Raw genomic sequence first — 25490 nt, 5'->3', positions numbered from 1 at the left:
ACAACAGTACAGGGAGTTTCCAAACTCTATGCTCTCTCACCAGGGCCACTCCAACATCCACTACCCTACCTTGTACCTCTTTTATTACCCCATCCATGTACAGATTGAACAACCATGGAGACATGACACATCCCTGTTTCAAACCAACTTTCAAAGAGAAAAATTCACTTAGTTCACCATCCATACGCACTGCAGCCTTCGCACCATCGTACATACTCTACACAGCATTCAACAACTTCCCATCTACTCCTTACATTCTTAACACTTTCCACAATCCTTGTCTATCCACCCTGTCATATGCTTTCTCCAAATCCAGGAAAGCCGCATACAACTTCTTTCCCTTCTCTAGAAACTTTTCCACTAAATATCTAAGAATGAATATCTGATCTACACAACCTCTTCCCTTCCTAAAGCCTCCCTGTTCTTCTCCAACTAATTTCTCTGTTCTTTCTCTAACTCTGTCTATAGGTATCCTACCATACACTTTTCCTATTATACTAAGAAGACAAATGCCCCTATGATTACCACACACTTCTTTTTCCCCTTTCCCTTTGTACAAGGGAATAATTATACTTGACTTCCAATCCTCCGGGACTATACCTTCCTCCCAGGCCAATCTGCACATCTTCCACATCCATTCTACTACTATCTCTCCCCCATGCTTCAGCATTTCACCACACACTCCATCAATTCCTGGGGCTTTCCCCGATTTAACTTTCTTCATTGCTTCCACAACTTCTATCCTACTGATTTCTTCCTGTCTTCTCACCTCCCCCCTTCTCCCAGCCATTCCCCACCCACTTATACTCGCATTACTTCCATCCTCTACATTCAACAATTCCTTAAAGTGTTCTCTCCATCTGTTCACTTTTTCTCCCTTCTCCACTAGTAATCTGCCATTTTTATCTTTCACTCCCCTGCTAACTTCACTTCCACCTTGTCTTACTCTTTTCACTTCTCTCCAGAACATTTTCTTACAGTCCCTCCACTTTACACTCAAATTCCTTCCAAATTCCTCATCCACCCTCTTCTTACTCTCTCTTACTAATCTTTTCACCTCTCTCTTTCTTTCCACATATAACTCTCTCTTCCGCCTCTCAACTTCTTCCACGCCCCTATTTCTCATCCATTCATTGTATGCTTTCTTCTTTTGTGCCACAGCCTGTTTCACCTCTTCAGTCCACCATGCTGTTCCTTGCACCCCCCTCCGTCTTCTCTTTCTTCCACACACCACATCACATGCTGCACATATTTCTTCTGTAAGTATCTTACACATACCTTCCACGTCTCCCATCTGCTCCAATTCATATTTGCCCAATCGTTCCTCCACTTCTCTCTTATACTCTGCCTTTTTCTCATCCTCTTGTAACCTTTCCATTCTCCTTGCAACTTCTCCTTCCTCTCGTCTTTCCCTTCTTCTATTCCTCCATCTTACTTGCATTCTAATTCTGGCCACCACCAAGTAGTGGTCAGAAAGTCCACTCCCCCAATCTCTATACACTCTTGCATCCTTTACACATCTTCGCATCCTTTCATCCACACACACATAATCAATCATTGCCTTCCTTTCATTCAGTTCACAACCCACCCTTCTCATCACTCGCCATGTATACCTGTGGATCATTTTATGCCTGAAGAGGGTATTGGCTATCACCAACCCCCTCCCAGCACAAATGTCCACTAACGCATTCCCATTCTCATCTATCTCAGCATATATATATATATATATATATATATATATATATATAGATATAGATACATATATATATATATATATATATATATATATATATATATATAGAGAGAGAGAGAGAGAGAGAGAGAGAGAGAGAGAGATATATCATACATATGGGAATAATGAAAGAAATACAATGAACTTAAGCATAATCAATTTTCAAGCACATGAAGTACAGGAGCCCTAATGGTTATGAATATATTATACTGTATAATGAAATACTCGGTGTATACTTGCAACAAGGTTATACGCGGGCACACTGCGTGACAAATTAGTGTCATTGGGCCCCCAGATACCTGTGGGCCCTAGGCCAATGGCCTACTTAGCCTATTGGTAAATCCGGCCCTGAGTGTAATTGCAATTAGTAAGTTTGTACACCGTCGGTATTTGCGAAAACAGTGAAGTGAAGTTGACAAGCATTAAGTGTAATTACTTGGAAAATTAAGACAGTGAACTTAGGAAGCCAGTGTTTATTCACCACGCCTGAGCTGATCTTGTGTACTGTGCACCTAAAGGCTGCCTCTAGGAAGAAGAGCTCACTGAGCAAAGTTTTTCCCATACTGAACTATTGCTGTTGGAGGCTGTGGCAGTGTGGGGTGGGGACGTAACAATATTTAACAGCATCATACTTCTCATAAATAAATGGGGTGAGTATGACAGAAATACGAGTATGACAGCATAAATGAGTCACACACAAATCCTCTCACAACGCAAATCTTTGACATTTTCAGCTTTCTTTCACATTTTTTTTTTTCAAATCTTAGAACAGTCAATAGCTTTTGCTGCTGTGTCCCTAGGCTTATCTGAATGTGAACCCAGTGGACTTCAGGCTGAATCTTTCACTCTCCTGCAGTCCACAGAGCTAATTCAGGGGGATAGGGAGGGAGCCAAGGGATATCCGCTTAACCTGGGCAGCAAACGCCACCATGTGAAAGCATCCCTCCCCAGGACCTCAGTAGGTGTTAATTGGATATAATGACACTAAAAGGAAACACTACAACAGTCACGAGGCATGGAAACTGCAATTTTATCCTTAAGTGTCTGTCATTCACATAATTATTCACTCTCATCCACTTAAAAAAAAAAATGTAAAAAAACCTTTGTGTGACAAAAGAGTGTTATCAGAATACAAAGGGTGGTGCTGCAACAAACCACATCAGCTAAAAGCTCATAAAACATGTAGTACCTTTGTTGATGTACCTCTGGTTTACTTGTTCTATCACTGCATCCATTTAAGAATAAGAATAATCAGAAACGCTAAAATTATTTAGTTTCATACATTTTATACTGTTTAGTTGTGGTTATACTGTGGCACGATGCGCTCATGGCATTATCAATGATGCCACTCAGTATCTTTACAGTTTTGAAGGTCACTTGAGTTGCCAAGTACAGTATAAATTACTGTTCTTTTTTTTTTTATTAATCCATCAATTTATTAATCCATCTATTTATTAATCACATCCACACAAAATTTACTTGCATTACCAAACGTTATATCATTTCATCTACAGTACACACACACACACAGACACACACACACAAAATATATATATATATATATATATATATATATATATATATATATATATATATATATATATATATATATATATATATATATATCATTGGCACCCCAGTATATTCTTTTATATCTTTGTTGAGCCTAGAGACAGCATCAGCTGTCTTCGGGTCAGAGGAGGTGTAAATTTCAGAGCACTGTCAGCTGTTGGATTGGAGGGTTCAGTTCTTGTGTTTATTGGTAAGTTAATTTACTCTGTTAAATACTTTCCGACAATATAGATATGTAACTTTAATCTACTTTTAGGCATACTGGGTAAGAAATACGATCACTCAGTCTTAAAAGTACACAAAAATAGTGTCCTGCATATAAGATTAATACATTAATTCCTGACAAAATGCAATGGCTCTGGACAACGTTACTGCTTTTAAGTGTATTGGGTACAAAATAAGATCAATCAGAGCCAAAGAAATCGATTCTTCAGTGAGTGTGAAAAGGCAGTGCAGTGCATAGGCTACCAGCGTTATATGCATCGAAGGCAATAAGAGACTTCTACATGGTAAGCAATTTGTGAGGAAGACGAAAATAAGCGACAATTATTCGGTGGGAAGATGAGAGAGAGAGGGTTGTTGTCATGACATGGGGTGCAACGAAACACCGAATCGGCTCTTTGTTTAGGACAATATATTCTTTATCACCATATAGGTTCATATACGCCTAATTATCTGAAATTTGGTAAAGATTTTGGGTTTAAATTAACTTAATAAAAAATCAGGATTCACAGCAAAAACCCTACTAAGGTTAGCGAAAGTGTTTTGCTTTTAGCTCAACCACGTGCCTTGACAGATTTCTACTTTGTATAACTAATGGTTTAATATGCAAATACATCTAACTGCACCGTAAATAAATGTTTATTCAAAACAGAAGTCCGCCAAAGTGTGCCTATGATCTAAAAGGGAAATACTCGTTAACTTTAGCACGTTTTTGATCCGAACCCCGATTTTTTATTAATAGGTACATTAAGTACATTTTTTTTTTTTACTGGATTTCAGGTAATTAGGTGTGTATGAACCTATACTGTATGATAAAAAAAAAAAATCCTATTATAAATGCGGATTCGGTAAATGGCCGCCGATTCGGTATTTCACGGCACCGGTGGTCATATCGTGCCTGGGTAGTATTTTCATCGGTTTAGGAGCATTTACAACACCTCTTCCTCATCAGTGTAGAGTACTTGGACCACATTTTTGTCCTTCTGCAGCTTATTTCGCATGGCTCAGTGGAAGAAAAAGGCAATACTACAGCTTTACATCCTTTCCATGGCACTTCCCCAAGACTAGCGCCATGTGCTGATGTTATTACATCTCAAGCATTCAAGGTGGAGAGAATGAAATTTTAGATCAAGTGAACGAAGTATAATGCAAGACATGTCAACATTAAAATTATGTAAGAGGTATTCCAGAGATTACGAAAGTGTAACATGTAATATAAATCATTAAGGAAAGGGTGCTACAAAGTCTTCTCTGTTGGCAATAAAATTATGGTCCTGTAAATGGACTATTATGTAACAGAAATCAAGAATGTCAGGTGCAGGATTGAGGGTAATTATTCAGTACATTTCTTCTCTGGGTTAGGTTAGGTTAGGATGGGCCAGGTTAGGTTGCATAGAATGTTATTTTTTTTTTTTTTTAAGTTAGGTTAGGTTCTACTCTTTTCTAGACATAACTGGCAGGCCCGTGCACAGGATTTTTCAAAGGGAGGAGGATTGAAAAAACATATTTTATTCACTTTATTTCATCCATTCATCATCTAATCCTATGTTGCCCCATGAGGAGCCCTGGGCTAGGCAAGTTGGTCTTGACATTTGAGATCAGAGTGACCAGCCTCACTCATCCCTGGATGGCATTACTTGAGCAATAAACCCCAACCACCTCTTGCATGTAAACCTGCATAGGCTCAATCCATTTGGAGCGTCTTAATTACTCACTAAGTAACGCAAAACGGTAAACTTAGGTATTGTAACTGACTAAAGTGCTGAAAGGTACAAACTCAAGGTAATTGACACACTGAACTTTACAGAACCTTGGAAGTGAAATAAAGAATTCAGTCGTTTACTTGACATCTTTCACTAAAAAACAAAGGAAAAACAAGAGAAAACACTCCTTCACTCACTGATTTCTGCCCGTCCTTATTCTGCACAGAAGTAACGCTTCTTTACCCTCATGAAACATTCTAGAAATTTCCATTATGTTCTACAAACTTCCATTTTTACTTTTTCAATAGCCTTCCATGACCTTCCATTATATTCTTTTCGGTAACACAACGTTGTAGGACCTTCGTGAAAGTTCTTAATTCTTTCTTTCTTATAGTTTGTAGAACTTTTTAACTCTTTCTATTATTTTTCTATCTCGTAACATTCTCAAAAGGGTTTAATTTAATGAGTTGCGTTTCAGCTTTATTTTCATACAAATTTTTTAGTTTCCAAATGGGAGGGTTAAACCCCCTAACACCCCACACCCCGTGTGCATCACCTAAATAAATGGTTAAGCTGAGAATTAAATTATTACAGTGTGTCAAGAAAAGAGAAGTGCAAAACCCTACCATAAATAACATTCTGGGCAACCTAAACTATTCCACCCCAATCTTACATAACCCATCACATTGGGACAGTGTCGTTTCAAATCATTATTGAGGTGAGAATGAACCGGGAGGGAAGTGTGTAGAGAATCTTGTTTGTATGCTGGTGACGCAACTTTCGAATATGTTAAGTGACCGTACCGAAGTGTATGCGAAAAGGAAACCCAGTGTCATGCCTTGTAAAAATTTGATTATCATGTCTGAGAAAGTTGTTCATTTAAGTTTATGGTTATAAGGTACATTGAGAATTATTTCTACTTTAGGCTCAGAATGGGGTACGAGTAGCTGAAAATGATGAAGATTTTAAATGCCTTAGAATAGCAATGACTAAGTATTGAAGTATGGATGGTAAAGTGCAAACTGCCTGTAGGCTACTGTACTAAAAATTAAATAGTTACACTCTGTGTTTAATGGATCTGTTACAGTATCACATCACAGGTCAGTCTGAGCTGAGGATGGCACGACTCTTAGCGTGTGTGAGCGATTATGAGAAGGAGGCCCGCAAGCTACTCCCTTTCAATGCTCTTAACTACTACAAGTCTGGGGCAGTGGATGAGGTCACACTCAAAGAAAACAAGGACGCAATGAATCGGTATGAACTTTGCCAGTATTGCTTTGTGCTCGGATTGTATCTAGGGCTGCCATGATAAAAAGGACCTCAGCATTATCTTTTTTCCCGTATACCGTAAGTTCCCCCGGGTAAACTTCCCCAACGAACATTCCACCCATAAGATTTCCCTCAAAATAATTCCCCCCGTGAAAAATTCCCCCTACGATAATTCCCTCATTTAACAGCTTTTTTGAGCTAACAGATCGTCCACCCAATGATTCCCCCATCTAGCAGTTGTTTTGAGCTAAGAGATGGTTCACCCGAAAGTTCCCCCATCTGACAGTTGTTTTGAGCTAACAGATGGTTCACCCGATGATTCCCCCATCTGACAGTTGTTTTGAGCTAACAAATCGTTCACCTGATGATTCTCCCTTCTGACAGTTGATTTGAGCCAGGAGATGGTTCACCCGCTAATTACCCTGCCCTGAGCTGGAGGTGAGTTGCCTATCAGTTGTCTGCTGGGTGTCCTCAGCTGCAGGTTGGTTGTCTGACAGTTGTCTGCTGGCTGCCCTGAACTTCAGGCTGCTTGTCTCCGTTTTGTGACTCCCTGGTATTTGATACAACCAAGATGCCTTTGTCATTTGTTAAAACTGGAAAAGGGCAAAAAGAAATTCTATGATAGGGAGAGCTGTATTTATGAAATGCATCAAGACAAACCCACCAAGACGACCAGCGATGTGAACATTTTTATAATGGCTGCAGAGCTCGGGTTCATACGGTTCATGACGCAGAGGAACCCATACTAAATGCCAGGGCAGACGATCACAACCATCCATGCAAGTTGTGCAAGAGTTGAAGCTCGAAGGACGGTGACTGCAATGAGAGATACCGTTCAAGATGTGGGAATAATTACCACACGGGAAGCTATTGCTGCTGACAGTAAGCCACTGGCTGAGATAACGAGGTCATAATTGCCCTCACTTCAAGGAATTTAACGTAACTTTTAAAACTGGAGAAAAAAAAAATCATCAGGAATCCCAGTTCTTCCAGTGTCTCGGAATGGTTTCGAAATTCCGGATTCATATAAGTTTCTCGAGGATGGCTCATTGTTCTTGGCTATCGATAGCGGTGTTGGTGATTCTGACCTTATCTTAATATTCGCAACAGACGCCGCCTTGGATGACCTCAAGAAATCTCGTTCATGGGCTTGTGACGGTATATTCAATTCATCGCCAAACATATGGTGTCAGCTGTTCACTTTACGTGCAATTATCGGAGAATCTTGGGTTCCACGTTTGTTTACCCTACTTGCAGACAAACATGAAGTGAACTATAGAAGCCTTTTTTTCTACACTTCTTGATCTTCGTCCAAGTGCTCAACCTAGTGATTGTGTGATGGACTTTGAAAAGGCAAAGCAGAATGGTTTCACGTCATTGTTTCCACTTGCTTCAGTTGTTGGGTGCTTGTTTCATCTAGGTCAGTCATGTTGGCGGAAAGTATGTGACACGATGTGCGAGTGAGGTACAATACAGACGTAAATTTCACACTTATTATGAAATACTTCACCCCATTGGCTATCTTGCTTGTTGCCGATATTGTTAATGCATTTGAGAAACTGTCTGATGATGAAGACATCCCTGCTGAATATATTGCATCCATCCATCATCCAGTCCTACATGCCCCATGAGGAGCGTAGGAGCCCGGGGCTAGGCAGTTGGTCCCGACATTTAAGATGAGAATGACCAACCTCACTCATCCCTGAGTGGCATTACATGAGCAGTCAACCCCAACCACCCCTTGGATATAAACTTTCACCAGATCAATCCAGCTGTAGCGCAGTAATTACCTACTAAACCACCAGGCGCCAAAATTTGGTTATACGGTTATCACCCAGCGTAGTATATGGTTTCCTGGTGTTCAGGATACCATTTGGCTTGTCACTCAGTGTAGAGTCACCCACAAGCAGAAGGAAGAGGAAAGAATGAAGGAAAGAAAGACAACAGGGAGTGTAAAGTTACCCGTATATGTCGAAAATACCTACATTGGAATTACGCGGGAAGGAGGTGCTCGTCGAAGGAGAGATCAGCCGCTTTTTCCCATAAAGATGTGGAATGGTAGAGATCGTATATTTAGCCACCTCCCAAGGAAAAACAATGGGATGGAAGGCTTTCACAATGCTTTGCGCTCATCCATCACATCCACACACCAAAACCTGTGGAAGCTCTGCAAGGCATTCGGTGGAGAAGCCATCATTCAAACAAAGATTACCCACATTCGAAGAGGTGATGCAATTAAGATGTGCAAGAAATACCAAACTACAAACGCACGATTAAAGAATTTGGTAACACGTTACAGTAGTGATGACATGATGGGTTTTCTGAGGAGCACTGCCGATAATTTACACTCATTTTAAGTTGACTAAATAAAATAACTCATGACGAAATTATAATTGTTTCAGTTTTTCTAAGTAGTACCTGGCCGATGAAGTTAATACTGTATATCTGCATGTAGGAATAAACAATTTGGTAACACGTTAAAGCAGTGATGACAAGATGGCTTTTCTAAGGAACATTGCCAATAAGTTACACTCATTTTAACTTGATGCAAATAAAATACATATGACGAGGTTATAACTGTTAGTTTTTGTAACTTATATCTAACTGATGAAGTTAATAAATACACTTTAGATGGGTGGAATTTTCGTTTCAGTTTTATGGCATGGGTGAAATTTTCATGGAGGAATCTTCGTGGGTGGAATTTACTCGGGTGGAATTTACACAGAACCCTTTTACCATCCTCAAGGATGATCTCCACCTTATGTAATACTATGAAATTTACTCAGTAGATATAACTTAAAACACTCATATCTACATTGCACTGCCTTTTTGGGTGGCATGCTTCCTCCAGTTTAACAAGTAGACTGGTGGCAGACAGAATAATTCTTAAGTGTATTGGTGGTTAGGTATGCTTCAAAATAAACACATGAATAAGAATTACTCAAAGCCATATATTCATCCTGTTACACAGGTATATCATAAATATTATGGTACGTACAAGCCAAGTCACACGTAGTTTTCCAGGTGGTACATTCGTCCACGGCTTCTGCGTGATATGTCCCAAAGAAGCACGTCCAGCACCATACTGGGTCACAGGGTCAGTGCACCGATTGGCGTTGCACCCACCGCCATGCAGAGGATGGCAAGTACAGATGGGGAGTGTGCTAATGCCAGAGGTGAGCTTAACAATACTTAAACCTTTATGTTCAAAAGCCATTACTATATTGTACCTAATACCGTACTGTACTATATAATGAATATGATGCATAAATGGTAGGGTACTCTATTATGTGGATGGACGTGGTGAGTGTGTGAAAAGGGAAGATCTTGAAAGCCGATAACAGTGACTGAGTTGGCTGGATGATGTACTGTATGTATGAAGCAGCACATTACACTTAAGAGTTTGACACCTCCTTTTGAACCTGACAGTCAATGAAATGCTTCTATATTGCAGGGGAATGTGAAGTGTGTCCATTAATAAGAAAACAAAATAAATTTTGAGCTGATGATTAGGCCTGTGAGGTGGAGCCAACACTCCATGGGTTTGAATGATGTGTGAATGACTGAGTGGGCCATTCCACTGTTGTTGACAGGGCTGCCACTTTCATATTTTTTTTTTCCATGTTCCTGGATCCAACCTCAACCCAGTTTTGGGTGGGAATAAAGATTACCAAAATGATTATAGGAAGACTATACATACAGGAGAGTAGAGCCTCCAACCATCATTTAAACATACGGTATCTACAATTTATACTCTGTAATCAGACCTTAATAAGAAAAATATTCAAAGTCTAAGTTGGTACCAGTCATCAAAGAAATAGGGAAATGTCTTGAAACAGATTTTTGTTGTTTCCCCAATCAGCCGCAGCAAGGTTTGGCACTGTTTTTACCATGAGCACCTACTCAACATCCAGCATTGAGGAAGTTGCTCAACACGTACCATCCTCACTACGCTTTTTCCAGGTCCACATTTGCAAGGACAGGTAAGAAACTGAGACAAAAACCAATTATAATTAGTGTATAGATGAGGGGAAAAAAGTTTGTAGAATCTAGAACAACGGGAACCGCATGGAAATAGAAAAAACACTATGGAAAGCTAATATAAACGTCTATGTATCTGTAGCCGGACCCCAGAATCCAGTAAGGGCTGGCCATTTTTTCTTAGTTGCTTTACGGGGAGGGGCACTAACCCTCCACCAACCCACTTGATGACACAGGGAACACGTATGGGTTGGTTATATGGTTACCATCCAACGTTGTAAATGGTTTCTTGGCTTAAAGAAAACGATTAGGCTTCTCACTCAATGTAATGCCAGCTGAAATGGAAAGAAGATTATTAAAAGGTGAAAGGAAAGATGGGAGAAATAGGAATAGAGGAGGGCAGACACAGAAAAAGAATGAAAAAAAGGTGTAGGAAGAAGTAGGCAGCACTACATCAAGAGAGTGGATGATGGTCGCCACCACCTACCACTATTATATAAAAGTAATTTGCAGTATTTATTGCATTATACAAGACGATTGAACTGTATCTCAAAATTAGTGTGCTGAACAATAGATTGTATATACTCTGCATAACACATCATACACCGATGAAATGATGCAATAAAACAACACAGTACAGGGAATATGGTAGAGAAAAAGTACCTCATGAAAAACATATTAATGAGGCAACTGAAGCACAAGATTTGGAAGAAAGTTAATTTTACAAACAGTCAGCTCCAAACTACTGAATAATATCTCCAATCATTATACTCCCAAACCAGGGAAGTAACAGCCAAACTAGTGCGAAGAGCAGAGGCCGCAGGGTTCTCAGCAGTGGTGCTTACAGTCGATGCACCCATAGCTGGCATACGCAGAGAAGACAAGAGGACCAAGTTTACTCTGCCCTCACACTTAAAGTAATGCCAGTTCATTTCTTGCACGGCTATTTTAACACCTTTACAGTAACATACTGCATTTTGCTACTGATATACTGGATTTTGCAACTGATATGCCTGACAGCTTATTTCAGCATAACAACTAATGACCATGTTTACTATCTCACTAGCGTAATGACTGCATGCACCGCTTAACACCTCAACAGTAGTGATGACTTGTACTTTGCTCTGACTGCCAAAGTCAGTTCAAGTTAATAATAAAGTAAAATAAATCAATAGAGCAGTAAGGTAAAGTCAATTCACTTCATGCGTGACTTTTTCAGTAAAGTACCTACAGTACACTATAGTGACATCTTGTATTTTATTCTTGTTGCTATCCGACAATTCAGGTTTGAAGAAACCCTTTCTAGTGTATGAGTAAAGCCTAGAGAACTCAGCGTCTAGAATGTGTAGGCAATATCCTACTTCTATGATTCTAACTTATACATGAAGGATTTTTCAAAAAAAAAATATATATATATATATATATATATATATATATATATATATATATATATATATATATATATATATATATATATACCGGTAATAAAAACACGGTACTGTAATAATCCTAAAATACTCCCCACTTTAAAATTATGTGAATACTTGAATGAATCAAGAGTGAAATTCATATTCTATTTTTCAGTGGCAAATAAGTCAGGATGACGATGAAGATAAAAATTATAGACAGTGCTAAAACTGCACATTTTTAATGTATTTCTATTTCTCTTATTTTCACTACAGGCTGGCTAATTTTCTGACAAACAACATGTCAAGCAGGATGAAGACTTCTGCTGCGGGGTTTGATGTATTTAATTATGTGAAGAGTTTATATGATCCTTCCCTCAACTGGGGAGATGTTGCCTGGCTTAAGAGGTAAGAAGCTCTTACACCATCCATCCATCTATCCTGTCTAATACTGCCCCATCAAGAGTGTCGAGGCCCCTGGCTAAGATGCTCAGTCCATACATTTAAGGCAAGAGTGACTAGCTGCTTGCCCCTTAGTGACATTATGTGAGCAATAAATGCCAACTGCTTCTCAGAAGAATCTTCTTTATGACATCTGGTTGAGAATGCCAAAATCACTAGACCATGAAGAATATCAAAAAAATAAAAAAAAATCCATGATGGCTTTTCGAAATCTTCTTGAACAGAATAGAGCCAGTAATTGATAAAATTTTAAGAGAAGAACAAACGAGATTTACAAAGGGTCGAGGTTGTAATGATCAGATTTTTATTGTAAGACCTCTAATGCAACAAGCTAATGAGATGAAAATACCACTTAGTATATGTTTTGTGGATTTTAAAAAGGCGTTTGATAGTGTTTCATGTGGAGCTATGTTGAAAATTATGAGATTCTATGGTACGCCAGAAAGTTTGTAAATATTAGAAGCCTGCATGAAGGTACTTTTTGTAAGGTAATGGTGGATGCTTCTTTGAGTGATCCATTTGAAGTTAGGTCAGGAGTGATGCAAGGAGTGGAAAGAAAATAAGAAGCTGATAGATTTGGATTATGCTGATGATATTGTACTGATTTGCGGAAGTAGTTAAGAGATGCAGAGGGTGCTTGATCGTCTGGTGGAGGAAGGAGAAAAAGTTGAATTGGTAATAAAGTGTGGAAAGACAAATTATAAATATGAATGTGGAGAACCAAATCGACTGTGTAATTGGGAATAATGCGGTGAAGAAGGTAGAAAATTTTAAAAATCTGGGAACGATTGTATCATCTAATGGATCATTAAACAATTAAATTGAGGAGAGGATTAGACTGGCTTGGCGAGCTGTTGGAATGTTGAAATCTGTTTGGAATAATAATATGCTTTCGGTACATACTAAAGTAAAAATTACAAGTCCATGGTAAGATCAATTTTAATTTATGGGCATGAGTCATGGTACAGTACAATTGCAACAGATCAGAAAGTACCAGGATTTGAGAGTAAAATACTGAGAAGGATACTTGGGCTAAAGTGGCAAGACAGAGTTACAAATAAAAGAGTAAGGGATATTACGAGAGTGGAACCAGTTGATGAGTATGTGAGACTGTCCTGCTGGAAATGGCTGGGGCACATATAAAGAAAAGATGGCAGTTTAATACAGGATGTGCCAGAGTGGACTGCTAGAGGAAGGAGAGGCAGAGGTATGCCGAGGGAAACATGGTTGAGGACAATGAAATGAGAAGCAGGAGAGGAGTGTTGGTGGGACCTGAAGGAGATGGCAAGAGACAAATATTGGTGGAGAGAGTTCATCGAGGCCCTTTGCATCCCGTGGTGTGCCACAGGAAATGATTGATTGATTGACTAATTGATGGCAACCAGCCTAACATACTACATCAGTAAACAGCACGACGGCCCACCCTTGATGTCCGTGTGTGCACTAGAGACTGTCCAAGAAAGGGGAGAGCACTGAAGTGTGACATGGGATGTTCTTTCACACGTCCTCATTACAGGCTACCCACATCAATGGCACAACACCATCTACTTTCGAAAATCAGAGATTGTATTGTACATTTTGACTGGACGGGTTTATGAAAAAGAAAAACTGTTCAAATTTAAGGAAACATTAATATATTTGATGGTGTATTGAAGGTTAAGTATACAAATATGTTTAGAATCAAATCAGCAGGCAGTTCAAATTATAAGAAACAATAAACCACAAAAAAAATATATAAGCTAGTAAGCTTAAATTTCTCATCACAAAGTTGCTTTGCCAGTTTTCTACAATTTACAGTGCAAGGTGTATGACAAACTGTGACATTTTGGAATACATCTCTCATATATACTGTACTGGATGCTGCCTGTGCTGTATTCTTATATAATACAAAAGTGCACTGTACTCAATAAACCTCGCTAGCTAACATTATTTTCCAGGCTAACCAAACTACCCATTGTGTTGAAGGGCATACTAACAGCAGAGGATGCCCTGCTGGGTCTGGAGGCTGGTGCGGCGGCCATATGGGTATCAAACCACGGCGCTCGCCATGTAGATGGTGTGCCACCAACAGTAAGTATCTTGTTACAGAAAACTTCGCCATACGGTACAGAAGTTTTTTGTTTTTGTTGCATTAAATTTTTATTGCCACATCAGAACCATGGACGTCTTGGGCTTGGATCCTCAGTCAAGACATATCCGGCAAGAGAAACCAGTCACTCTCACAAGTGGTACGGTATTATGAGAAAGTAATTTTTACAGTAACACCTCGTTAAAATACACTCCAATTAATACATAAAGCCCCACCATATTTAGTTCTGCCTGTTACTGGATACTTAATAATAACATATTTTCTTTTATTAGACTTTGTTCAATATAATTAATAATAAAAAAATATGAATAATATTTGTCACGAATCAATTCGCGACATTTCCTTTTTGTGAGAAGCCACGAACTATTAGTGGAAAACTCACTGTGTATCGCTCAGTTAACCGTTTCTCTCTCCATTTCGGGGTATACTTTCCAAATCATTCGTCACTTTCAAAAGTGACCGATTTAATGCACGCCACTAAGTGCGTTACTGAGCGATACAATTGTTTCTTTATCGTTCGCCTCTGCTTGCATAAACCGTTAGCCACGCCTTCTTTTGGTGGCTTGTCGTCCTGCCTATGCATTATTTGAATTCAGTCTTGTGTTTGCTGTGACGGAGAAAGGGTCTGTGCTCAGAAGTGGAGAGGTCAGCTAGCACCCCAAGCTCCATTAGTAGCCTACAGTTAATCCCAGTACTCCCACCTTTAGTTCTCCAGCTTTGGGTGATACACCGCATTCATTGACTAGTATTTCCTTTGTGTATTTTGTAGTCTTAAGAGTTTAGTTAAGGTGTTTTTCCTAGGCGTAAGTATTTAGCTTCTGTGTGAGTGAGCGAGTGCGTCTCATTTAATTTGATTTGAAATGTGTAATGTTAAATTTGTTTTTGTAATTAATAAATTTAACAGTTCTATTTCTTGAGCTTAATGTAGAGTAAAAATCTTGTTTCATTTCTCCATAATTAAGCTTATTTTCCATACAGCTCCTAGCTTGCATAAACATTTACTATTCATAACTGGTACTTAGACCAGTCTTGTTGTATTAACTTAAAATCCGTTGTGCCAGGAGTTAATGCATCAGCAAGAACCTGATGTTATTATTATTAGTATTAGTTATTTATTGTCAGGGGTGATGTAACTTTCTCCAGAGGCTAACAGTACAGTAATTCAGCAATTGTGAGTAATTAGTCTCTGCTGTGTACTGTTGAGAAAGTTTGTAAATTCTCGTTCTGAGAGAATCGTGCACAAGCCAGCGTAAAGTAATCGTTGCTTGATGTAGCAAGACAATCATTATCTCTGCGCTTCAATATTATTGAATATAAATATCAATTTAAATAATATTTAACCATTTATATCATAATTACCGCGATATTATAAAAACCCCGTGACAATTGGCGACCTCATTCCAGGATATTAACTCCTAGCTCTAAAGCTATTCACGAGATAGTGCTCACTCATTCATATTTAGGTATTTATCATTAAAGTTTATAGGCACAAGCTTACTGGTGTTTACCCTTAATTTAGCAAGTGAATTTTGCTTTATTAATCAATAGAGTACTTAACTCTAATTTATTTTTGGTAACGCCAGACAATTTTATTCGCTTCTGGGAAGTCACTTGCCATTACCCATTGTGTTTATTATTGAGTCTTCCCAGTCATTTACATTTTTGATTTATTCTTTGCCAGTTAACTGGATAAGACTGGTCACCACTAGCTTGTGTCTGTACTCTTTACTTTTATTTATTAGTATTCGTCGCTAAGCAGTCAGTGCTCAATTTCGGGTTGCTTAATAAATTAGCGCCATGGCTACCGCTGTATTTGTACAGGAAGCCAAAGATATTGGTCTCACAGACCCAGAGAAAATACAGAGTTACGTTCTCTCACGGTTCAATTACGAGCAAGAACGTGAGAAAGATGCTCGTGAAGAGCGTAGGATTCAGCGCGAATGCGAGCGAGAACAGCGCGAATACGAGCGAGAACAGCGTGAGGAACGTGAAAGAGAGCGTGCTTATGAACAAGAGCAGCGTGAGAAAGAGCGCGAATACGAGCGGGAACAACGAGAACACGAACGTGCCGAGCGAGAAAGCACGAGAAAAACATGAACTTGAAGTGCTGAAGCTCAGCGAGATTCCTTGGCTTCAGACACGTCTGGTGCAGTTGGTCAAAGCTCCACGAGCGTTCTCCCTGCACATGTCCTGGCGACCCCACGCATCAAGCTTCCTTTATACAAGGAAAGCGAGCGAATCGAGCCGTACATAGCTCGTTTTGAGGACATGGCAGACTTATATCAACTGGATGAGGCAGCTAAGCGGCTTCAGTTTCTTAGCCTATTTGAGGGCCCTGCCCTCGATATTCTCCACAGAATTCGTGGAGACAATCTCACATATGAGATGATGAAAGCTGCACTCATTAAGGCGTATGGTCTCACAGTAGACGACGCCAAAGTTCAGTTCATGCCGAGCTCGTCTCCAAGACAAGGAGACAGCTGTTCAGTTCCTCGATCGTCTCACAGCTTACTTAAATGAGTGGATGGAGAAAGATGAAACTCCTTCCACGCGTGAGGGGATAATTGACCTTATGCTGCGTACACAGCTAGAGAGGTCGTGGCCTGCTGAGCTCATAGCACAGCTTAAGATCTGCCAGGTGAAAGATGCCAGCCAAATGGCAGAGAAGGCTGACGCATTCTTTACTGCATACGGGTATCAACCTCGTAAGCAAAACACCTGGAGCAGAAAAGATACTGCCAAGTCTGGGAAGCCGTCTCAGACTGAATCCCAGCACCAAGGCCGTTCTCAGAGTAATGGTCAAGGTCCAAAACCGCAGTGGAAGGACCAGGGGCAAAACACTCAGAAACCTGAGTGGAAGAGGTACAACAAGTACCCTAACCAGCAGCAGTATCAGCCACGCAACCAACCGTCGAGACAAACTTTTTCACCACCAGCTCAAAAGAGGCAGGAAGCGAATGCAGCCTTCATTCCTCAGCAGCAGCCTGGTGGTCACGTCCCCAGTGTGGGTACTTCCCCACAGTTCACTAGTCCCACAGTGACAGTGAACCCCCTCCACAGAATGGCCAATGTTCCATCTCCCCAATATAACCTTCAAGGCACAATGTTTGCCACATCAATTCAGCAGCCTCATGAGTGGCTAGCTGCTTCCTCCACAGGCCCTCCCACAGGTGACAGTACCTTCCTTGTTCAGCCAGGGTTTGTGGGAGGCATTCCTGTGAAGGTCCTGAGAGACAATGGTTCCTCAGGTTGCTCTGTTAAGCAGAGTTTAGTTCGGCCTGAGCAGTATACAGGTCGACAGATCCATGCAAAGCTTATTGATGGATCAGTGAGATTGTTCCCTGAGGCATGTGTCCAGGTGGCATCTCCATTTTATACTGGTACGACACTTGCAGTTGTCATGCCAGAGCCTCTATTTGACTTAATAGTAGGCAATATTCAAGGAGTCAAGGATAGTTGCTCCGATGATGACGCTACTCAGACTTCGGCTGCTGCGGTAACACGAGCCATGACTGAGGCTCCAGACTGTGTCACCCCAGTGATCATTGAATCGCCGCAAGATCTGATGTGTAGTCAACTTGTTGTGCAAGAACAACATTCTGACCCGACACTTGCTACCGTGTGGAACAAACAAAAGGGTCGAGTGATTAAGTATTCACGGGGAGGTCGAGCCAAGTTCCTTCGTAAACAAGGACGGCTTTACCGTGAGTCACGAACACCCGAGGGCGAGGTTCGACTGCAGTTTGTCGTTCCCGCCAAGTACCGCCTAGCAGTGTTACAATGGGGTCATTGTTCAGCCTCAGGAGGTCACATGGGGAAAAGGAAGACCCAGGGCCGTATCCGAGCTGACTTTTTCTGGCCAGGGATGGGACGGGACATAGATAGTTTTGTCCGTTCCTGCAGTGTGTGCCAAAGTATCGCCACTACTCAGGGACATGCCCTTCCTGTGCCATTTATAATCACACCTGTAATCTCTGAGTCAGTTGAGAGACAGGGTAGTGGTGAAGTGGGTGCAGACCTGACGTCTCGCCCATTGGCCCCACAGGACACATTATGTTCAGGGCCTGTACATACATATTGTGTACTGTAGGTTAAGGGGGAAGAGAGAACTCCGCAGAGGTGACTTGAGGCTATGGAAGACCCAAGTTTGCACAAGGATTCTCAGCTCCCCGATACTAATATAAGTATTGTAGGTTAAGGGGGAAGTGCGAGAGAGAACTCCGCAGAGGCGACTTGAGGCTATGGAAGACCCAAGTTTGCACAAGGATTCTCAGCTTCCCGATACTAATATAAGTATTATAGGTTAAGGGGGAAGTTCGAGAGAGAACTCCGCATAGGCGACTTGAGGCTATGGAAGACCCAAGTTTGCACAAGGATTCTCAGCTTCCCGGTACTAATATAAGTATTGTATTGTAGGTTAAGGGGGAAGTTCGAGAGAGAACTCCGCAGAGGCGACTTGAGGCTATGGAAGACCCAAGTTTGCACAAGGATTCTCAGCTTCCCGGTACTAATATAAGTATTGTAGGTTAAGGGGAAGTTCGAGAGAGAACTCCGCAGAGGCGACTTGAGGCTATGGAAGACCCAAGTTTGCACAAGGATTCTCAGCTTCCCGGTACTAATATAAGTATTGTATTGTAGGTTAAGGGGGAGAGAGAACTCCGCAGAGGCGACTTGAGGCTATGGAAGACCCAAGTTTGCACGAGGATTCTCAGCTTCCCGATACTAATATAAGTATTATAGGTTAAGGGGGAAGTTCGAGAGAGAACTCCGCAGAGGCGACTTGAGGCTATGGAAGACCCAAGTTTGCACAAGGATTCTCAGCTTCCCGATACTAATATAAGTATTATAGGTTAAGGGGAAGTTCGAGAGAGAACTCGCAGGCGACTTGAGGCTATGGAAGACCCAAGTTTGCACAAGGGATTCTCAGCTTCCCGAATATAAGTATTGTATTGTAGGTTAAGGGGGAAGTTCGAGAGAGAACTCCGCAGAGGCGACTTGAGGCTATGGAAGACCCAAGTTTGCACGAGGATTCTCAGCTTCCCGATACTAATATAAGTATTATAGGTTAAGGGGGAAGTTCGAGAGAGAACTCCGCAGAGGCGACTTGAGGCTATGGAAGACCCAAGTTTGCACAAGGATTCTCAGCTTCCCGATATTAATATAAGTACTGTAGGTTAAGGCACAGGTTGAGGACCCGTGTGCGGTTCGAGGCTATGGAAGACCCGAGTTTGCACAGGGATTCTCAACTGGCCGACCATAATCGTGTGCTAAAATTAATGGCGACCTCGAGTGTACTTTTCATAGCATGTACTGACTGCTAGCCAGAGAGAGAAATTGTAACATAATAAGAATTTTGTCTCATTGACACTTTTGATGCTCCACCTTAATTGGTTTTGCAGGTTCAGCAATGGGTGTAGCAGTTTTGCTGTGCGGACCAGCTGATCATCTGCCGCACTCTGCTGCCTCTTCTCCTCTGCCTTCATCGTCGCCATATTATTTACTGTGTCATTTTACACGTAGGTACAGTTACACTACAACTGTCACACCTACACCGTGTATTACATACACCACGCTTCACAACAATTAGTTGTCAGTGTAAATGTAGCGAATTTTCGCTCAGTTTGACCTGAGTACAGGATTTTCACCGTCGTCACGGAGTTTTTCCCTCAAGCTTGCTTCTATTAACGTAAATACGAGGTTTTTTCGCTCACTGGCGACTGCGATTTTCTCCTGTAGCAGGATAGCACACACACACCACAGTGTGAATCTTGTGTGACTGAGTTAGGATTTATATATATGTATATTGAAATCTTTCTTCTGAAGGAAGAAAGATTTAATTTTCATGGGGCGTAATGTCACGAATCAATTCGCGACATTTCCTTTTTGTGAGAAGCCACGAACTATTAGTGGAAAACTCACTGTGTATCGCTCAGTTAACCGTTTCTCTCTCCATTTCGGGGTATACTTTCCAAATCATTCGTCACTTTCAAAAGTGACCGATTTAATACACGCCACTAAGTGCGTTACTGAAGCGATACAATTGTTTCTTTATCGTTCGCCTCTGCTTCATAAACCGTTAGCCACGCCTTCTTTTGGTGGCTTGTCGTCCTGCCTATGCATTATTTGAATTCAGTCTTGTGTTTGCTGTGACGGAGAAAGGGTCTGTGCTCAGAAGTGGAGAGGTCAGCTAGCACCCCAAGCTCCATTAGTAGCCTACAGTTAATCCCAGTACTCCCACCTTTAGTTCTCCAGCTTTGGGTGATACACCGCATTCATTGACTAGTATTTCCTTTGTGTATTTGTAGTCTTAAGAGTTTAGTTAAGGTGTTTTCCTAGGCGTAAGTATTTAGCTTCTGTGTGAGTGAGCGAGTCGTCTCATTTAATTTGATTTGAAATGTGTAATGTTAAATTTGTTTTGTAATTAATAAATTTAACAGTTCTATTTCTTGAGCTTAATGTGAGTAAAAATCTTGTTTCATTTCTCCATAATTAAGCTTATTTTCCATACAGCTCTAGCTTGCATAAGACATTTACTATTCATAACTGGTACTTAGACCAGTCTTGTTGTATTAACTTAAAATCCGTTGTGCCAGGAGTTAATGCATCAGCAAGAACCTGATGTTATTATTATTAGTATTAGTTATTTATTGTCAGGGGTGATGTAACTTTCTCCAGAGGCTAACAGTACAGTAATTCAGCAATTGTGAGTAATTAGTCTCTGCTGTGTACTGTTGAGAAAGTTTGTAAATTCTCGTTCTGAGAGAATCGTGCACAAGCCAGCGTAAAGTAATCGTTGCTTGATGTAGCAAGACAATCATTATCTCTGCGCTTCAATATTATTGAATATAAATATCAATTTAAATAATATTTAACCATTTATATCATAATTACCGCGATATTATAAAAACCCCGTGACAATATTGTTATATCCCCGTCCCACACTGTCACAGGCTCCAACATCAGTATTTCAGTATAGGAAGGATGTTGCCTGGTGCGTTGTTCTTCCTATGGTCAGCCTTTCGGTGTACAGTACTCAAGATCAGTCCTGGTGCCGTAAATAAACACTGGCTTCTTACGTTCACTGTATATATTTTCCAAAATAATTACACTTAATGCTTGCCAACTTCATTCCTTTCAAAAACACCGAAGATAAACAAACTTCACCAACTGCACTGACAATGATTGCCAACAACACTTCACTATTTTCACAAGTACCAAGGATATACAAACTTCACTGACACTTCACTACGCCTAACCCTTAAAGGCCTGGATTCTTTCGACCGTAACCACATGAAAATATGTATATAGAGCCGATTTTTTTACTCTTACAGAAGTAAAAAGTGTTATATCCAAGGTTTAGAGCTTGAATTTATACACCTTTGGCCGCAAACCAGAGCATTCTTGACCAACTGGTTACTGAGCTATAACCTGTCAAAGATCGTCGAAAATTTACACTGGCAACCCTTGCAAATATGTACTGTAGGGAGAGAAGAAAAAAAAATTGCACCAACATTAATTTTGGTATTATTGAATGAAAGATCTTGATTTACACACCAGAAAATGTATACATCATTCTCATATTTCAAATGTGTACATAATAGCCACAGCAAGAAAGCAGCTGGAGGTGGAGGGAGTATGAAGGGGTGGAGGGAGTATGAAGGGGTGGAGGGAGTATGAAGGGGTGAAGGGGGGAGAATGAAGGAGGAAGGTGGAGGGAGGATGGTGGTGGGAGTGTGGCGTGGAAAAATCAACTTTATAGAGTTGGTAGGAGGAGCAGAGTCCAGTCACAAGCGAGTGAGGGGGAGAGGGACGAAAGGTTTGGGATAGAGGGAGGCGGGGACTCACTCCCCCACCATGGGTAGGGGCCTGGATCCTCCCCCCTCCCTACTCAGGACTTGGTTCTCATTGGTTTGCATCGATATATGTCACAATCGGACCGAAGCCTAGTGTCCACAGTTTTTTACAAAGGCTCCTCTATCGATCCTATTAGACATCAAGTGAAATTCTGGAATAGGATTGATCGATCCGCTTAGTGCTTCAAGGGTTAAATTGAACTGAAAACCAACTGACGCTGCTCTAGTCTCTTCCCTATCCTTATACAAGCTTCCATTGTTCTAGAATGATCTACATTTCTCCACAGTTCTCGTGGATTCCCAAGGAAGCACGGTTGCAAAGTTACCAACTCGGAGACATCCAAAGCATGCCAGAGTTTTCTTACATTACTTAACACTGTAAATTATTTTGCATACAAACTTAAATTAAATTACCAGTACATAATTTAACAAACAGTCACATAAATAAAACATTATTGAAAAAAAAAGCACAAAAATTAATGTACAACTTACGAAATAACTCTGCCCATAATAGCAGGGTAACTGGCAACTCTGACTAGCAACGGTAAAATACCAGGAACATCGAGAAATGTCCATACTACCTAACTTGCAAATCCTGCTTCTCAACGCTACCCCTCCATAGTCCTTTGTCATCCCAACAAAACTACACAATATATCTATCTATCTATATACCTAGGCTGATTCCCCCAAGGAAAGGGAGGTAGCCAAGACAGGACGACACACTCCCCATTTACTCATCCATTCAAACACATTCATTCGGATCTTAGCCCCAAAGGGGAGAACGGACAGATCCTCACCGCACCACACCGCACAAGGGTCAACTGCGCAATGCAATCAGTGACATCCACAGCAGGGCCCGACAGCAGAACTGGTTTACCCCTGCCACATCATAACAGACCCATCCCCTTACCCGCACCTGACCTGACTAGCTGATCAGACAATATATACAAACATAAACCTTAATCATAATGAATCATCTAACTATAGACAAAATAATCCTTCAACTTATCAGGTCTTCTTCTCTGCAGCTTCCAATGATGTCTTTACTCCTCCACACAGTCCACATCTCTTAGAAGGTCTTGGTCCTCTCCCTGATTCATTTCTTCCCTCAGGAAACTGTTACAGTCCTTTTGCACTTTGGCTCCTTGGTCCTCCTCAACATCCTCAGCTACGGGAGAGCATGATCCCTTGGAGAAGTCCTAGCTGTACTGTCCTAGCTGATGATACTGCCACAGACAATTCAAGTGTACCACCTTACGGTGAGATTTCCTGCCTCCCTGAATCCGATACGTTACTTCTGATAGGCGGTCCAACACAGTGTAAGGCCTGTCCCATGGGCTCTGCAGCTTCAGTGACTGTCCCTTCTTTCACTGAGGATTGTATAACCAAACTTGGTCACCAGCTTTGAAGCTCACCTCACTTGCCCCAGCATCATACTTGCACTTCATCACCTCTCCTAAAAACTTGAGGGCTCCTTGCACTTGATGATGTACCTCAGCCAGCCTTTCCTGAAGATGCTTTGCATAGCTGCAAGTGTTTATAGGCAGCTTTTCACCAGGTGGTCTTCTTATTAACAAGTCAATGGGTAAGTGTAACTCGTGGCCCAACACCAGTTTTCCAGAGGTGTAGCCAGTAGACACAGCAATTGCAGACCGATATGCCATCAACAACACAGGTAATTTTTGGTCCCATTCTGTTTGTCTCTCTACACAGTATTTGGCCAGTTCATGTCCAAGGGTCCAGTTGAATTTCTCCACCATCCCATCTGAGCGTGGCCTTAGTGAGGTCGTCCTGGTCTTCTTGATCCCCAATAACTTGCAGCGCTCACGGAATACAGAGACTCGAATTTTCTACCCTGGTCTGAATGAAGCTCCTGTGGCATCCCGAAACAACAAAAAAACTGGTCAACCAACACCTGAGCAACAGTTGCAGTCTCTTGATTAGGGATAGCATAGGCTTCTGGCCACTTTGTAAAGTAGTCCATGGCGACATATATATACCGGTACCTTTTTCAGAGGGTGGTAGAGGTCCAGCAATGTCCACTGCTATTCTTTCCATTGTTGCACCCACTTGGTACAGCTGGAGAGGGGCACAACCATGTTTCTTGGGTCTCTTCTTGGCACAACATGCATCACAAGCCCGACACCATTCCTCAACATCCAGACGCATGCCAATCCAATAGAACCTCTGTCGCAGCCGATTTAAGAGTTTTCTCCACTCCCAGGTGCCCACTAGCTATGACACTCATCCAAGATCCCAGACCTCATTTTCTTCGGAACCACCAGTTGCCAATACTTGCTGATGCCATTGGGTATCTCCTACTGATGCTCTAGTACTTTGTTGTTCAAACGGAGAAGGTCCTGCTGACTCCAAAGCTCTTGGTCACAGGGCTTAACCTGGAAACTTCTTCTCAAGACAGCTGCACTGTACTCGGTTGCAGCCACTCTAGCACTGGTTGTAAGTCTGCATCCTCTTCAGGTCTTCATCTGTCACTGCAGTACACCTGCATTTCTTGCTATTATCTTCATTTTTACTACACTACCGTCACTCTGGGTCACAGGGCCGACGGCTCAGGTTGTCAACAGTGTCATGTACCCGCCCAGGACGGTGCTTTACCTCATAGTTGTGTTGGTCCAACTTCCTGAGCCAGCATGTCAATTGTCATTCCGGATTTTTTAACGTCTTCAGCCACTTCAGTGTCGCATGGTCTGTCCTGATGATGAAGTAGGACCCATACAAGTAGGGATGGAAGAGATCAAGGCTCTTCATCACTGCCAAGAGCTCCTTACAGGTCACACAGTAGTTCTGCTCTGGTGGGCTGAGCTTCTTGCTTTTTTTTTCTTTTTTTTTGTGTCCGACTTTGGGCATAGGCTTCACAGCCTGCTAAGGCCCAGCAGTCCTCCTACATACATACTCCTTGTCATCCTTCTTCTGTGACAGGACTCCACCAATACCATGATCACTAGCATCACAGCCCAAGATGAATGGCGGATCCTAGTCTGGGTACGGCAATGCTGGAGAGTTTACCAACCCATGCTTGAGTTTCTCAAAGACCTTCTGAGACTATGCTGTCCATGCAAACTTCTGCCTTTTCCCCAACAGCTTGTGCAGAGGTGCAGCTATTGTTCCAAAGTCCTTGACAAAATGATGGTAGTAGGTACACAGGCCAAGGAAACTCTGTAGCTCCTTCACACAAGTTGG

General features: G+C 41.4%; 1 protein-coding gene across 1 annotated transcript in view; it reads left to right on the top strand.

Moving 5' to 3' along the window:
- The first annotated feature begins 3426 nt into the window (after window positions 1–3426).
- LOC145395432 (uncharacterized) overlaps window positions 3427–25490 on the top strand; it is a 29145-nt gene continuing 7081 nt past the window's right edge. The window contains exons 1-7 of the mRNA XM_080269036.1: window positions 3427–3473; window positions 6317–6483; window positions 9523–9674; window positions 10361–10481; window positions 11262–11396; window positions 12162–12293; window positions 14285–14417. Coding sequence (XP_080125162.1) covers window positions 6347–6483; window positions 9523–9674; window positions 10361–10481; window positions 11262–11396; window positions 12162–12293; window positions 14285–14417 — 810 coding nt within the window. The 5' untranslated portion in view covers window positions 3427–3473; window positions 6317–6346. The remainder of the gene's footprint in view (window positions 3474–6316; window positions 6484–9522; window positions 9675–10360; window positions 10482–11261; window positions 11397–12161; window positions 12294–14284; window positions 14418–25490) is intronic.

Source organism: Coenobita brevimanus, chromosome 4, assembly GCF_032717465.1.
Source record: "Coenobita brevimanus isolate Jiangsu-jjx chromosome 4, ASM3271746v2, whole genome shotgun sequence".
Classification (NCBI taxonomy): domain Eukaryota; kingdom Metazoa; phylum Arthropoda; class Malacostraca; order Decapoda; family Coenobitidae; genus Coenobita; species Coenobita brevimanus.
This window is presented reverse-complemented; position numbering and strand designations above follow the sequence as displayed.